Raw genomic sequence first — 13,952 nt, 5'->3', positions numbered from 1 at the left:
CACAAACCCTGAAAAAAAAAAAAAAAAAAAAAAAAAAATTTTACAAAATTTATTCCAGGATCCATTTAGTGGAACTTGATATTTTCATTTTCCAGACAACTCTTGCCCTTTCTAGGGGAGGACTCCCACCCCCGTTATGGGGACAGGGTTTCCCATCTCTCCTGCATCTCTGGCTGGTTGAGGCTGCCCCTGAGAGGGGAGGGCGGACGGTCTGTGGTTTTCTGCTCTCTGTGCAGTCCTCTGGGGACACAGTCACGGTGGTTGAATGTTTTATGTCTGACATTTCAGAGGAGCCTATGAGAGCCTGTGCAGATTGGGGGACCCAGCGTTCAACTGTTTTCTCTGCTTGTTGGGCAGAGGCTGCTCCTGGCCGTGTTGCTGGGCATCAGCTGACCAAGTGTCCCTCCCACTGGGGCCGCGGTGCTGTGGGCCCGGAGCGCAGCTTCTCCACCCGGTCCTCACGCAGCCTCTGCTCCTCCCATCGCAGTCTGGCTGAGCTCAGATGTTTCGGTCACCGCATTTGGACATGGAGTTGGGCGAGTCCTGGGACCTGTTTCAGTGCAGAGTTGAACTTAAAAAGTGGTAAAAACAAAATCTGTTTCTCTCTAGGTCCTAACTTTGTACACATCTCAGTTTCTAATCTTCGATTAGTCAAAACTTTGAGTTCTATTTACCTGGCTCAAGTTCAGGGCTTTAAAGCTTGTTACTGTAGACTTGAACATGTGCTTTTAAAATAAATGTTAACATCTAAGCTCTTATCTTAGGCAAGAAATTAAAGATGTTGAATTAATTTCATTTTTATTCTGTAAAAATGGGTTTTTACCATGTTGGTTTTCTTTTCCTTTTGTTAATTGAGTTCGAAACCGTCGGCATTAATGGATTTTTATGTTTGCTTCCATTGCTGCCATTCTTTTCTGTAACTCTTCACCTGAGATCTGGATTACTACAGCTTGTTTCCCTAACACTAGTCCCTTTAACTCCAATTTTAGGGAGCCCCTGCTTCTCCTGAGCAGGCGTCCTTCCCTTAGCTGGATACCACTGGGTGCATCATCCCTGCACCCATCCTTGGCCCAGCTTGTCCCCTGATTCACTCTGCCTCTGAACAGCTTTCCATCTGTCCCTTCATACTTACATTCCTGTTGCTCTCCCCTGGAATGCTGCATTTCCCTAAGTGCGTCCTCAGTAAAGTGACAGTAGCCTGGAAAATACAGGATAAAATGGAGTTAAGTTTTTCCCTCTAATTTTCCAGTTAGGCTTAGGGACAGGAGGGAGTAAAGTTTTCTACTGAAATCCTGCAATACTTCTTTTGCACTTTTAAATTTATGTATGTGCTTATTACATAGAAAACAATTGACTGTCAAAAAGGAAATAAAAGGGCAATTCAATCATAATCTCAACATTGTTTTCGTTTTTCTATGTATGACCCAGTGGACCATATAAATAAACATATGCATATATAGTCTTATGTTACACACATTTTTTTCACTTTTATTTTCTAATTTTATTGGGCATTTGGAGGGCTGAGATGTATGTCTTATAGTTCATTTGTGTCCCTCAGGCGCCAAGCACAGTCCTAGGCACGTGATAGGAACTTAGTAGCTCATTGACATTTTTAGGGTTTTGCAATTTTACTTTTCCTCTTTTTATTTCATTTTTTATCTGTAGCCAATTATTATTTCTTTTCAGTTAGATTCAATTGCTTTTGTGTTCTCAGGACTATATATTTTAGTTTCCTTTTTCTTGGTCTTTTTCTGTTTTTCTATTCAATCTTTGGCTTTTTGGATCATAAGTGAGAGTCACCTTTCTTGTCTGTGGGTGTGTTGGATTCACCTAAACACTTTGCTAGCATACAAAGAAGTGTCAAGGTTAGGTTTTCTCAAACCTCTCTTTTTCCCACAATACTTCCATTTAGGAGGGAAAAAGTCACTGAGCCTCTTAAAGTCAGGATCTATGTCTTATTTCTCTTTGATTCTCCTAGAACAGTGCCTAAAAGTAATATTAGCACAGTAAATATTTTTGTTAAATTGAACTGAATAAAAATAAATTGTTTCAGATATGTATTACTTTTATAACAATAAATTATACACATAGTACCGCCCCCCCCACCAGCAAAGCTTTTGTAGACTGGTTTATTTTACTTCTTCATCCTGTCATGTAGCAATCTTTGCAGTGCACTTAGACTACAGGACATTCATCACCCAGAACTTGTGGGATGGTTGTGTTTTGAATTGTGATCCCATAGGAGATACGGTCATTGTTTGCCAGAAAATTGATACTTTAATTAAGACAGTAGCTTGAGTTAATGGATCAGGGGTCCCCAAGACCTGTGATTAGGAGGACTCAGAAGATAGTCATACTCATGGCTATGATTTGTGGCAGTGAAAGGATACAAAGCAAAATTAGAAAAGGGAAGAGGCACAGGGACGAAGACCAGGAAAAGTCAGGCCCATGCTTCCCAGGGTCCTCTCCCAGAAGAGCCACATAGGATGCGCATGATCCTTCTGGCAGTGAGTTATAACGACACCTGTGAAATGTAACCAACTGGGGAAGCTGGTTAGTTACTCAGCATCTGTAGTTTTTACTGGGGACTGACCATGTAGGCACCCCGCTGCCTGGTGCATACCCAAACTTCCAGAAGGAAAGCAGGTGTCCACATAAAACATTGTTCATACAAACTGTAGGCACAGTGAGCTCCTCTTACCGGTTCTGGGAATGATGGGACCCCTCCCAAATCCAAGTTCCCAGATACCAGCCAAGGGCCAACATTGTAAACAGGCCTTTCAAAGGAGAGCAATAGGCCTGCTATGTTAATTCTTTTCTGCACGTGCCATATAATCTTAGATCACTTTCAATTCAGGGATTGGACTTTTATAAATCAGATTTTATGTTATATATTTTATGTCATTGAAAAATAAATTAAAACACTTCTTTCCCTGCTGTTCTAAAGGGCCTGGAAGCCTGGTACACCGTTCCTGTTGTCTTCTGTTGTGCTTTGAGGTCAGAGTATCAGTACCGTTATTGGTAACGGTGCCAAGTGGACAAGCTCTCCTCTATAGTTACTAGAGAACTATTTTACAGAAAACTCCCTGTGGAGGACCTTTTCCCCAGATATGTGGTGGTGATGCACTCAGACAAGCACAGGTCTATCGACGCCCCCCCTTCCCTTCCTCATCAGAAGGGAAAGATGTTCGCAGGAGAGGGTGAGGCAGGACTCAGACCTGAGAGGGGCCAGTGGGGCGTGGAGCAGGGTAAATCCCAGGTTTATCTCTCCCTTTGCCTTTGTGACACACATTCTCAAGGTGGCTATGTTAAGAAAATTGGCCTAACAGAAATAAAGGGAAGTGGCTTTAAAAACAACAGATTTTCACCCTGTGAAAATCTGGTGTGAATAGCTTCTGCTTTGCCACCCTCCTTCCCTGGAGCTCTCTAGGCTGGGCAGTGGGGGAGCTCCATTGTCATACACACCAAATAAAGCCCCCCAGCCTCGCTAGGTGCGGTTAAGCCACTAATAGGCATTGAATAGAGGTGCATTGGGGATTCTTTGCATTTTTGTATTTAACGCTAATGACATTTTTGTTAATAAACTGGACATTTGTTCACCCGATAAATATTAATCGTTTTGTTTTGCTTGTTTTATTTTTGGCAAGTCGCCATGCTTGGTGCTTGGGTATAAATTTAGCAGCAAATTTAGATTTAGGAGTTGCTCTTGAGGAGGGATGAAACACAAGGTATGCAAATTTAAGAGTTTTATCCGGAAAGCACCATAGTTCAGGTAGTTCAGGGATGTGGTAGAGGGTTTCACAGAATACGTGGGAAAAAAGTCCGATTCAAATGATGCTTGCATTCATTCATTTAGCAGATATTAGATGCTATGCCCTCACCTCAGCGTGAGGGGCTTGATACAATGAACAAAATAATACATGGTTCTTGCCAAGTGGTCATCCAGGCTAGTAAAGGGAAACAGACAACAAGTAAGGAATTTAAGCCATATGAAGAACAGAAGGTTTCATGATGGGTAATAATTTTTACTTTTTAAAATTTTGTTTTTTCAGGTCATTCTTCAATATCTTTATTATTAATGTAGGAAAATTATTTTGAATACTTATTTTTTCCTGCTTTTCTCCCCTTCTCTTTATAGCATATATAAAAGGTGGGTGGATCCTTAGGAAAGCCTGGAAGATTTACAATAAATGTTATTTGGACATCAATGCCCTCCAGGAGCTGTATCAGAAGAAGCTAACGGAAGAGCCCTTGACTTCTGACGCTGCAAATGATAATCACATTGTGGCTGAAGGGGTGTCTGAGGAGTCTCTAAACAGACTGAAAGGTGCTGTGAGCTTTGGATATGGCCTTTTTCACCTTTGCATATCCATGGTGCCCCCAAACCTGCTCAAAATCATCAACCTGCTGGGTTTTCCTGGAGACCGCCTACAGGGGCTTTCTTCACTGATGTATGCAAGCGAAAGTAAGGACATGAAGGCCCCTTTAGCTACGTGAGTAGCTATATTGCAATGCTTTGGTAGATAATATAGTGTTGAAAGTAAGTGAACGACAATCAAAACCTTTATAGGAAACTTCAGGTAAAATGCTTGGTTGGTTGACATGCTGCCGTGCCTTTCTGTTTTTTAGTGCAATGTCAAGGACCGTGTTTTTGGTGGTGTTTATAAGTTGACTTTAGAGACCAGAGCACTGTTCTTAAGTCTCATGAGTCCTGTATTTTATTTTATTTATTCACTTATTTATTTTTGTGGAAAGTCCGTCTTGACCATTTTCTTTCTTTTCTTTTTAAATTAAAAAATTTTTTTTTGGTTGAGTCCTGTATCTTAAACATGCAGAGTGATCATGATTTATAAAGTTTTTGTGACACTGACCAGTCACTGAGATTGATAATCCTGCTTTTTGGACTTAAGGGGATATACATTTCATGACTCTTAGGTGATCCTGAAATTTCTATTCTTATATCCTCATGTTGGGTAATTTTCCTTGATGATTCTGGTTGGTCCATTGGTCTCTTATATGTGGCTTGGAGAGTTTGTGGTGTTCAACTAAATTGAGTTATTGTTGTTCAGACTAAACTTAAATGATAATTATTTAAGCCAAAAAGTGTGAAGAAGCCATTATAACCATCCAGAGCAAGGATTCACCCATTTCCTCATCAGTTAAAAATGATGTGATTTTTTTTCAGTCTGGTAAATATCTACTACCATTTGCAGTTAGAATAATTTTATCAAATACTGGATGTCCTTCGATATTACACCACTTATCAGAATTTTTCCAAAGATTTTGGTATCACAGAGAACCTTAGTGTGCTGTATTTCTGCTTATGTCAGTATTGAGGAATTTGGATGTTAACTCTTGATCAGCTGGTAGCTATTAAAAAGGTCATTAATTTTTTATTGCAAAAATATTCATGCCTCCACAAACTCATTATATTACACAATGGTCCTTTATTAATTTGACTTAACAGATTTGTAACTTAGGATAATTTGTATTTTTTAATAATATTTTCTGAGAAAGGAATGAATTCAATTAATAATAATGTAAATTAGTCTGATCTCCAGAAGAGGACCAAATTTATGCACATGCTGGAAGCATACATTTACATAAAAATATTGTGTTGGTTAAACATTTTTGTCGGTTGGTTAAAGCCGATCCCAGGGAATCTATTTTGTTACTTAGTTTAAAGTGGCTTTTTTTTTTTTTTTTTGAAAGGGACAAATTTGAAGTGGGAGAATTTTAAGTAACTTACTTATTTGTTTGGTTTTCAAATTGAACAGCCTCAGTGGCTAGAGAAAGGGCCCTTCATCTGGTCCTTTCACTTATTTTAACCCAATTTTGTACAATTTTGCCTGTGGTTCCTATACTTAAATTCAGTCTGAGGCTTACACTCTAACTTTTGTGAACACGAAATGCGAAAACATTTTCCTTTTGTAAAAAGTAATGCAAAGAGTAATTTTAAGGGGATAGTAAATTCATGGTAACCAATTACTGTTTCTCATTTACACGTTGACGAGTAAGGTGTAGAATTCAGAGATTTACATAAATGATACCGTCAGCAATCCATCTAGAAGCCTCAGAAGAGCTACTTGCTTCTGTGACCTTATTCTCTTACCCGATGGGAGTATGCTGATTGATATGTTGTGCTCTAAAGTTGTGGCTTTCCAAATACTGATAAAACTAAGATGGGGGGCGATGCTGATTTTACTTCTTCAGAGACTGCCTAGTGAGCTTTTTGGAAGGGGTGTGTATTGGAAGAGCACACACTTAATTTTTTTAAAGAGTGGCAACACTGTAAGAAAAGTCATCGTCACTCACGGTTTCTCTCCCTCTTCCTTTAGATTAGCGCTGCTCTGGTATCATACTGTAGTCCGCCCGTTTTTTGCCCTGGATGGCAGTGATAACAAAGCAGGCCTGGATGAAGCGAAGGAAATTCTTCTCAAAAAAGAAGCTGCTTATCCAAATTCTTCCCTCTTTATGTTTTTCAAGGGACGCATACAACGATTAGAGGTACTGTGCATTCCCCATCTTTTTAAAAATAAAGCCTTCTGTTGATCGAATCTATAATTCTTACTTGGGTTGGGGGGTAGTATCACAAGGAGCCCGAATGTCATAGGGCCGAGTAACGTCTTGTTTTTGTGCCTTGCGTTGCATCATTGCTGTGGGAGCCTCTTCCAGGAACCCGGGGTGTTAGTCAGTTACCTTCTGTTCTGCAGCTGTGGGCGAAGCAGGGCCGGGGTTCCTTGGCGCTGATGAGACGAGATGCTGCACCCTGAGCTGAAGGCACAGGAGCCCTTGGGAGTGTCTTAGTTAAAGAACATGAGATACGTTGTTTTTCCGTCTCTGGAATTACTAATAATCTGTTTCCAAATGTTCATCCTGGCTGACAGTTGATTTATACACAAGTTATTGCCCGAAATGTCAAGGACAGCAAAGGCTTTGAAATAGTAGTAGCCGGTATTACTTTTTCATGCATGTGTCTAGGTCCTGTGCCAGAGGTTTCACACACACCATCCCATTTGATCCTCAGAACAAGCCTGCGACAGAGATAGAAAATCATCCCCTTGCATCTTACAGGAAAGATAAACAGGGATCTTAGCGGGCTTCACGTGACCTCCGAGGTCACCCAGCAAGTGAGGCCAGGCTGTCTCATTTCAGAGAAGCAGTACGCCCTGGCCTTTGAGGGGGTTCTGCTTCTCTTTGCATTTCTTTTTTTTCTGTCTGCTTACTTGAGGGCATGAGGATCTGAAGAAAAACGAAAATTTTGTAAGAAATTAATCATGCATATGAAAGGAGGTGACTGTTCTGAAGTCTGCCACCCACAGGCTCACCAGTAGCTAGTGGTGCAGCAGTGTGAGGTTTAATAGCCTCTGCCCTCAGTTAACCAGGCATTCTCAGCACACCCGTCGAAGAAACCCACAAGTGCTTTGGAAGATTCTTGCCTAGGAATGCTTTCATGAGCACAGGAGGTGACGTGTTCACTAATTTTTTGTTGGCAGTGGAGAGTATATTACTTCCCCAATAATTTCTTTCCTTCGTGAAGTGCCTTCTTAAATCCGAGGACGCCTTACCTTTATTTATGGAAATTGTATTTTAAAGATTGTACTAATAATTTACAACTGAAACACAGCACAGAAAGCTCTCCAGGATCTGACTGATTTAAACCCATGTCCAAGTCATTTTCCTTATTACTTTGAGACTGCTTTTCTTTGCATTCAGGCTCACGTACCTTCAGTGACATTGCTCTTTTTTTCTCTTGCTCTCTTAAAAACGTAGATCAGTCTGCTGTGCAATCCAGTCTGCTGTTAGTGTGTTTTTCTTTCAAGCTCAGGGTTACGGTCCTGCACGTAGGGCAGCGTGTTCAAGCTATTCAGGTTTCTCTACTCCCTTGGGTTTGTGCAGGAGGAAGTAACCCCGTAAAAGGAACATTTTAATTGGCTCCGCCTTCTCACTTGAGTGACCTTTTCTGAAATGAAAGTTGGGTGCAGGGTAAATGCTTTCTTAGATGTGTAATGCCTTTCCTTTAAGCAATTGACATTCTGAATAACTCTGAACTCGAAGATACTAGGTTTAGTGTTCAAAGGAGGTTTGCCTAGTGGGGGTGAGAGCCTGACGTTTACAGTTGTGTACAACACAGCAATGAGGCCAGAGCTTCAGGCATGTACTAGACGTCTCTCCCCTCACTCCCTTGATCAATGAATGCTCTAAATTGGGTTTTGAAACCGTTAAATAGAAATGTAAAAGTCAGGATTTATATTTCATTATGCTTCCCATTTTCATTAATTTTTTATTTTAAAACAAAAATGCTGGGACTTCCCTAATGGTCCAGTGGCTAAGCCTCCGCGCTCCCAATGCAGGGGGCCCAGATTCGATCCCTGGTCTAGGAACTAGATCCCGCATGCATGCCACAACTAAGAAGTCCGCATGCTGCAACTAAAGATCCTGCAGGCCACAACTAAGACCCGGTGCAGCCAAATAAATAAAAAAACAAATATTTTTTAAAAAATGCTTAACTTTTAGCAAAATTAATAACTTATGTGTTCTCCAGAAACTCAATTTGGCATGATTTTAGTTTGTCCACAAGTCATCCCTATTAGGGACAGAGTGAATGCTAACAGTGAGGGGTCATTCATTGTCGTTGGGATGATTCTAGAAATGAGGAAGCCACAGCGCCATCAGAGGATTTTTATAAGCATGGTTTGGGGAGGTACACAGTGACCATGATAGCTCTCAGCAGACGTGCAGTCTCTTTCATGGTAGATCGTTGGAATCTGAGTGCCGGTGGTGGTTGTTAGAACTCCTTTGTCATGGAGCAGCTTGCTTACCCAACTGATACTTGGTTTTAAGAAAAAAAGACTGAAAGACCTGTTACTGCTCTTGACGGGTGAGCTGTGGCCTGAGGGTCAGGTGAAGTGTGACAGTTGTTTCTGTTTGGCTCTTCCCAAAGTCTTCGAGGATAACAGAATTTTAGGGCTAACTTGAGATATTACGGTGCCTGGACAGTGGCATTTCATTAATCTTCCCAGGTGAGCATGTAGGAAGGTATCAGATGGTGGCATCCTTCATTTGCTGATGAAGAATTGCTCAGAGAGGCTGTGACATGGGTCTTCAGAGGCTTTTTATAAGGCCTCTAAGCTCCCAACTCAGTTTATGAAAACACACAGGGCTTAGTTGACGAATTTGTTTACAGAAAACCTTTTTTCTTTTCAGTGAGCATTTAGGTGAGAGAGAGGGCGCCTTGAGATCTTTTTATGGACAGGCTCCAGGGAACATGGTCTGGGGCTCTAATTTTGACAGGTGCATCATATGACACACTTAACTTTTTAGATTCTGAGTCACTGAAGAAGTTGTTTGCACAGCTGCTTTCATGTAAACTTGCCCTCATACAGGGTGACTAGCTCAACACGGGCTGGTTAGTGTTCACTTTCCTTGTTATTTTCGAATCATGTGCAGGTGCCCACTTTCTCTTTCAGTGTCATCAACAGCTTTTTACATACTTTGCCCTTCATTGTTTGGGACAGTTTGGAATCCGTAGGGGAGGGTGGTCTTTAACACGTCCACCCCTGCCACTTGCATAACCCTTGTGGCCGTGTCTTCATTATTCCCCGGTGTTGTGGCCTGACTTGACATAGCAGTGAAGTTCTGTGCCTTCGGTGGTACACAGGATCCTTGTGCATCTCAGGACGCCAAGCTTCTCTGCTCTTCGGGAGTCTTGGCCAGACTGCAGGAAGAGTTTTCTTTCTTTATCACCTTTGCTTCTCCCCACTGCGTGTCTGAAGTACCCCCACCTTTGGCCCTCTCCACCCTCTTGTCTTACCCTCCTTACCTGTCCTGTCTCTGTTGACTTTTCCCATGTGACTTAGCATGTTGCTGTGAGGAATAAATGGGTTCACACCGTACTTAGCACGTGATAAACGCTATCCAGGTACTGGTGCGATGGTTGTTGTTTTTCTTACTGAGTGCTTAAGCCTGGGAAGTAGTGCTACCAAATTTGCTCTTTTTTTAGGAGAAAGAACTTGTCTTGGTGTTGAGAGTTGTCAGTAGAGCTAGGCTTGTGATGGGTAAGATGCGTATGTGTAGCTAGAGGGGCTACAGCTACTGTACCGTACCCATGTTTACTTCTCCCTGAATTTCCATAATGCACACAGATGTTAGGAAGTTGACCCAAGGGTTATATAGCAACCTCCATTTTAAAATATGAATTGATAATTATAATTTTGAATTTTATATTTATTTCCATCCCATTAAACCTACAGTAGTGGTGGTAGTGGTAGTCTGTTAACATACAAGTGATTAATGAGTATTTTTCTTGATTATTTAAAGGTATTAGGGACAAGTCTACATTTTAATAAACTTTAATTCTCTCCTCTTTTTTCTCTAAACAACACAGATTTGCACAACTCCCCTCTCCTCCCGCTTTAACAGTCTATTTAGTATATAATATACAGATACACATGCTTGGTTTTGTGTGTATACATAGTTTCGTATACATACTTTGTATGGTGTGACTAGTTATAAAACTAATTTTTAATATTAGTCTACTTATCTGTCTCTAAACGCTCAAATATTTGAATGACAATTGATCAACAATGACAGTTGATGGACATATTCTAATGAAGTTACTTTATGCACTTTGGGAACTCTTATTTTGAGACTGTCTTCCTAGCTTGGACCCATACTTTCTGAATATCCTGCATGGTGGCATCAAAAAACCACACATTTGCTTCTCAGGAGCAGAAGTGGGCCCGGCACAAGACCTGGCCCTCAGTGTGTGTTTGTCAAATGAACAGATGAGTCTGTTGGCCGGAAGTCCATTGATCAGTGTGAGTGGCGGCGTCTCTTTAAGAGAGGAAGCTGGTTATCAAGGACTGTCTCCTTTTCTTGGTGGCACCTAAACCTGTTTCCACTACCGATACAGACGAAGATGGTGCAAGAATGTCTTGACATTTGGTGTAAGAGGATGGCCTACTAAGGAGGGTACCGAATCAGATATTGAAATTCTGATGGGCTGGCTAAAGAAGTGTGACTCTAAAGAAAGGAATTAAATAAATTTACAGGAAGTAAAAAGAACCTGGATATCGATGAGGTGTGTGCTCATTGCTGGAGTGGCGAGGTGAGAAGGCTGAGCCCCTGTGCTCCGTGAGCTCAGCCTGGTGGACCCTGTGCTGTAACAGCCCCTCAGTTACAGCGGAGACAAGCCCTACTTCACGAGGACCAAGTGGGAGTGTGCACAAGGCCTTGAGGCCACACTGAGGGAGTCCTAGTGAACTTCACCGTGTGTGTGTGTGTGTGTGTGTGTGTGTGGCCTTTTCATACCATCTTCCTCGTATTCAAAGCTGCCTTGTTGGTTCTCTCTGATAAATGCTACTTTCTCACTGCACAGTCTGCTCTGGTTTGTACTTCTCCCCCCGGTCCTTGCTTCTGAGCAGGATGTGTGATAGGATGTGGTTTCTTTTCCCCATGAATAATGTCTGCAGGCATGGCTTTGATGGTTGGCCTTTACTTTGTCACCCTGGTGTTCCATCTCCTTACTTTCTTTTTTTTTTTTTTTTTGAGGTGAGTTTTTAAAAAATAAATTTATTTTTATTTTTGGCTGCGTTGGGTCTTCATTGCTGGGCACGGGCTTTAGTTGCGGTGAGCGGGGGCTACTCTTTGTTTTGGTACGCGGGCTTCTCATTGCAGTGGCTTCTCTTGTTGCGGAGCACGGGCTCTAGGCGTGCGGGCGTTCAGTAGTTGTGGCTTGCAGGCTCAGTAGTTGTGGTGCACGGGCTTAGTTGCTCCGCAGCATGTGGGATCTTCCCGGACCAGGGCTTGACCCCTGTCCCCTGCATTGGCCGGCGGATTCTTAACCGCTGCGCCACCCGGGAAGTCCCAGCCATCTCCTTAGTTTCTATTACCTGCACAGTTCTGTGTGAAAGGCCCTTACGCTTTGACCCCAGTGTGCGTGTGTTCTGGCTCTGGATCTTCCTCCCACTCATCATTTCAGGCTGTAGTCCTTTCTCTCTGGACTTTTACTGATGAAATTACATTTTTCATTGGTGCTCCCCACAGTAAGCAGGAGGTCTGTGTTGCTTTTTAGCTCCTTAGTTCATGATTGTGGCAGGGACAGAAAGGTGAAGGTTGATCCCCTTGGTGATTAGTTTATCAGACAGAGACAAGAGGCAGGAGGCCTGCGGGGGTCATGGAGAGTAAGGGCCAGCACAGAAATGCCAAACCCAGGGAGGCCTGTGCCCATGCACCCATCTCGGGGGCATATTGACTAATCAGAGCTGTTGGGTGGCAGCGTTTCTCTGCATCTGTTGACGAGCAAGCCTGCCTCTTGTATCTGAACAGCATGATTTGCCAGCATGAGGTAATGTTGTTATTTATAGGATCAGGAAAAAGGCAATGCAGGAAGAGAAACAATTCCCTGAAGTTTTGTTAATTGTAGTTTCCTCTTCCGACCTATGTGGTTCTCTTTATTACTTCAGGCACCAGGAAAAATAGGGTTACCATTTATTCTCAGAAGGACACAAAATAAGAGATTGGCTTAATATGGTGTAGGAGAGGTGGAGGATATATTTGTCTTCACTTTCCATTGTGATAAATCCATACCGTGTGGTTTAATGACCCTGTTCACTGAAATGAGATGATAACCCAAATTGCTAATAGGTTAAATACATTTGCTCTTCTTTTAACTGTATCTTTACAAGTTGTTGGGTTGAAAAGCAAGTAGAAGGTTAACATTGATTTATATCCCTAAGCTCACTAAATGTGCCTAAGAGGATGAGTTTTCCCTTGCCTAGGTTAACCCTGGTCCTAAGGGTAGGGGTTAAATGCATGATCTATTGTTAGATGTCCTTGGCAGTAATACTCTAAACCGATTCCGCTACTCAGTGACATTAGTGCTGAATCACGTGTGAGTAACCGGGTTGTCACGGCATGTCCTTCTGCATGCTACAGGTGACAAGGCGGGGCCTCTCTTTTTAAAACACATACATAATACTTTATTGTAAGATGTTAAGCAACTTCATAAAAATAACCCAGCAATAATTAAATTCTAAGCTGTTTTGTTTCAAGTTGTTTTGTGATCTTTAATATACACATATTAGACTTCAGGCACTTTTGCTTACAGATCTGATGTTTGCATGTTTTAACATAGTTTTTGTAAATAACTGGTATGGAAACTATTTAGATTTCCATTGTGTTACTAATTTGATATTTCCCATTGTTGGGATATTTAACAGTTGTTTCCCTATGATTTCCCAGTATTTCCCTGTGATAGAAAGTACTGTAGATTTCATTTTTTCAGAAATAAAATTTATCTTCTCAAACTGGGACACATAGACTATTTTGTTCAGATTGTAAAATGATGTTTTAAGAAGTCTTATATTCTCATACCTCTTTGCGTGTGGAGATGGGTATGGTTTTAATTCTGATACCTGTTGGATTCAAGAATAGTAACATTAATTTAAGGGTATTTCTCTTCCTGTTATTGAACTAAATCCTTAAGATAGATGCAATCTGTTTTTGAAATATCTTTATTTTATACCTTTTATAGATGTTTTAAAACGAATATTACATGGTTTTGACAATTGTGATTTTATGTTTTAAATATAATAAATACATCACTGTTGCCTTTTAAAATATATATTATTTAGTATTTTTATCCACTTGTTTCTCACATATACTCAGCTTTCAGTTTGTCGGGTTCTGTATACTATAGGGAAATCTTAGTTGATATTTATAATATTTCTTATTCATTTCTGAGAATATCTCTTCATTTAGTCATGTCACTCTTTCTCTCATTACTTTATAATTTTTTTTACCTGCATCTGTCCTGTCATATATATAGTAAACGTGGGTTCCGATAAAATAAGTATGTGCATGTGTACTTAGTTATTTTGGATTAAGGAGGAACTAGAATTCAGGCCTTCTCTCTCAACCCTCTTCTTTTTTAGCTTTTATTTGCTGAT

The 13,952-nt window shown here is 41.1% G+C and overlaps 1 protein-coding gene across 2 annotated transcripts in view; it reads left to right on the top strand.

Moving 5' to 3' along the window:
- The window catches only part of TTC39C (tetratricopeptide repeat domain 39C), a 103,223-nt gene that overhangs the window by 58,334 nt on the left and 30,937 nt on the right, over positions 1–13,952 (top strand). For both annotated transcript variants that reach the window (XM_024757916.1, XM_024757915.1), the window contains exons 5-6: positions 4,139–4,493; positions 6,339–6,507. In XM_024757916.1, coding sequence (XP_024613684.1) covers positions 4,139–4,493; positions 6,339–6,507 — 524 coding nt within the window. The remainder of the gene's footprint in view (positions 1–4,138; positions 4,494–6,338; positions 6,508–13,952) is intronic.

The sequence above is a fragment of the Neophocaena asiaeorientalis genome, unplaced genomic scaffold (assembly GCF_003031525.2).
Source record: "Neophocaena asiaeorientalis asiaeorientalis breed wild unplaced genomic scaffold, Neophocaena_asiaeorientalis_V1.1 scaffold142, whole genome shotgun sequence".
Classification (NCBI taxonomy): domain Eukaryota; kingdom Metazoa; phylum Chordata; class Mammalia; order Artiodactyla; family Phocoenidae; genus Neophocaena; species Neophocaena asiaeorientalis.
This window is presented reverse-complemented; position numbering and strand designations above follow the sequence as displayed.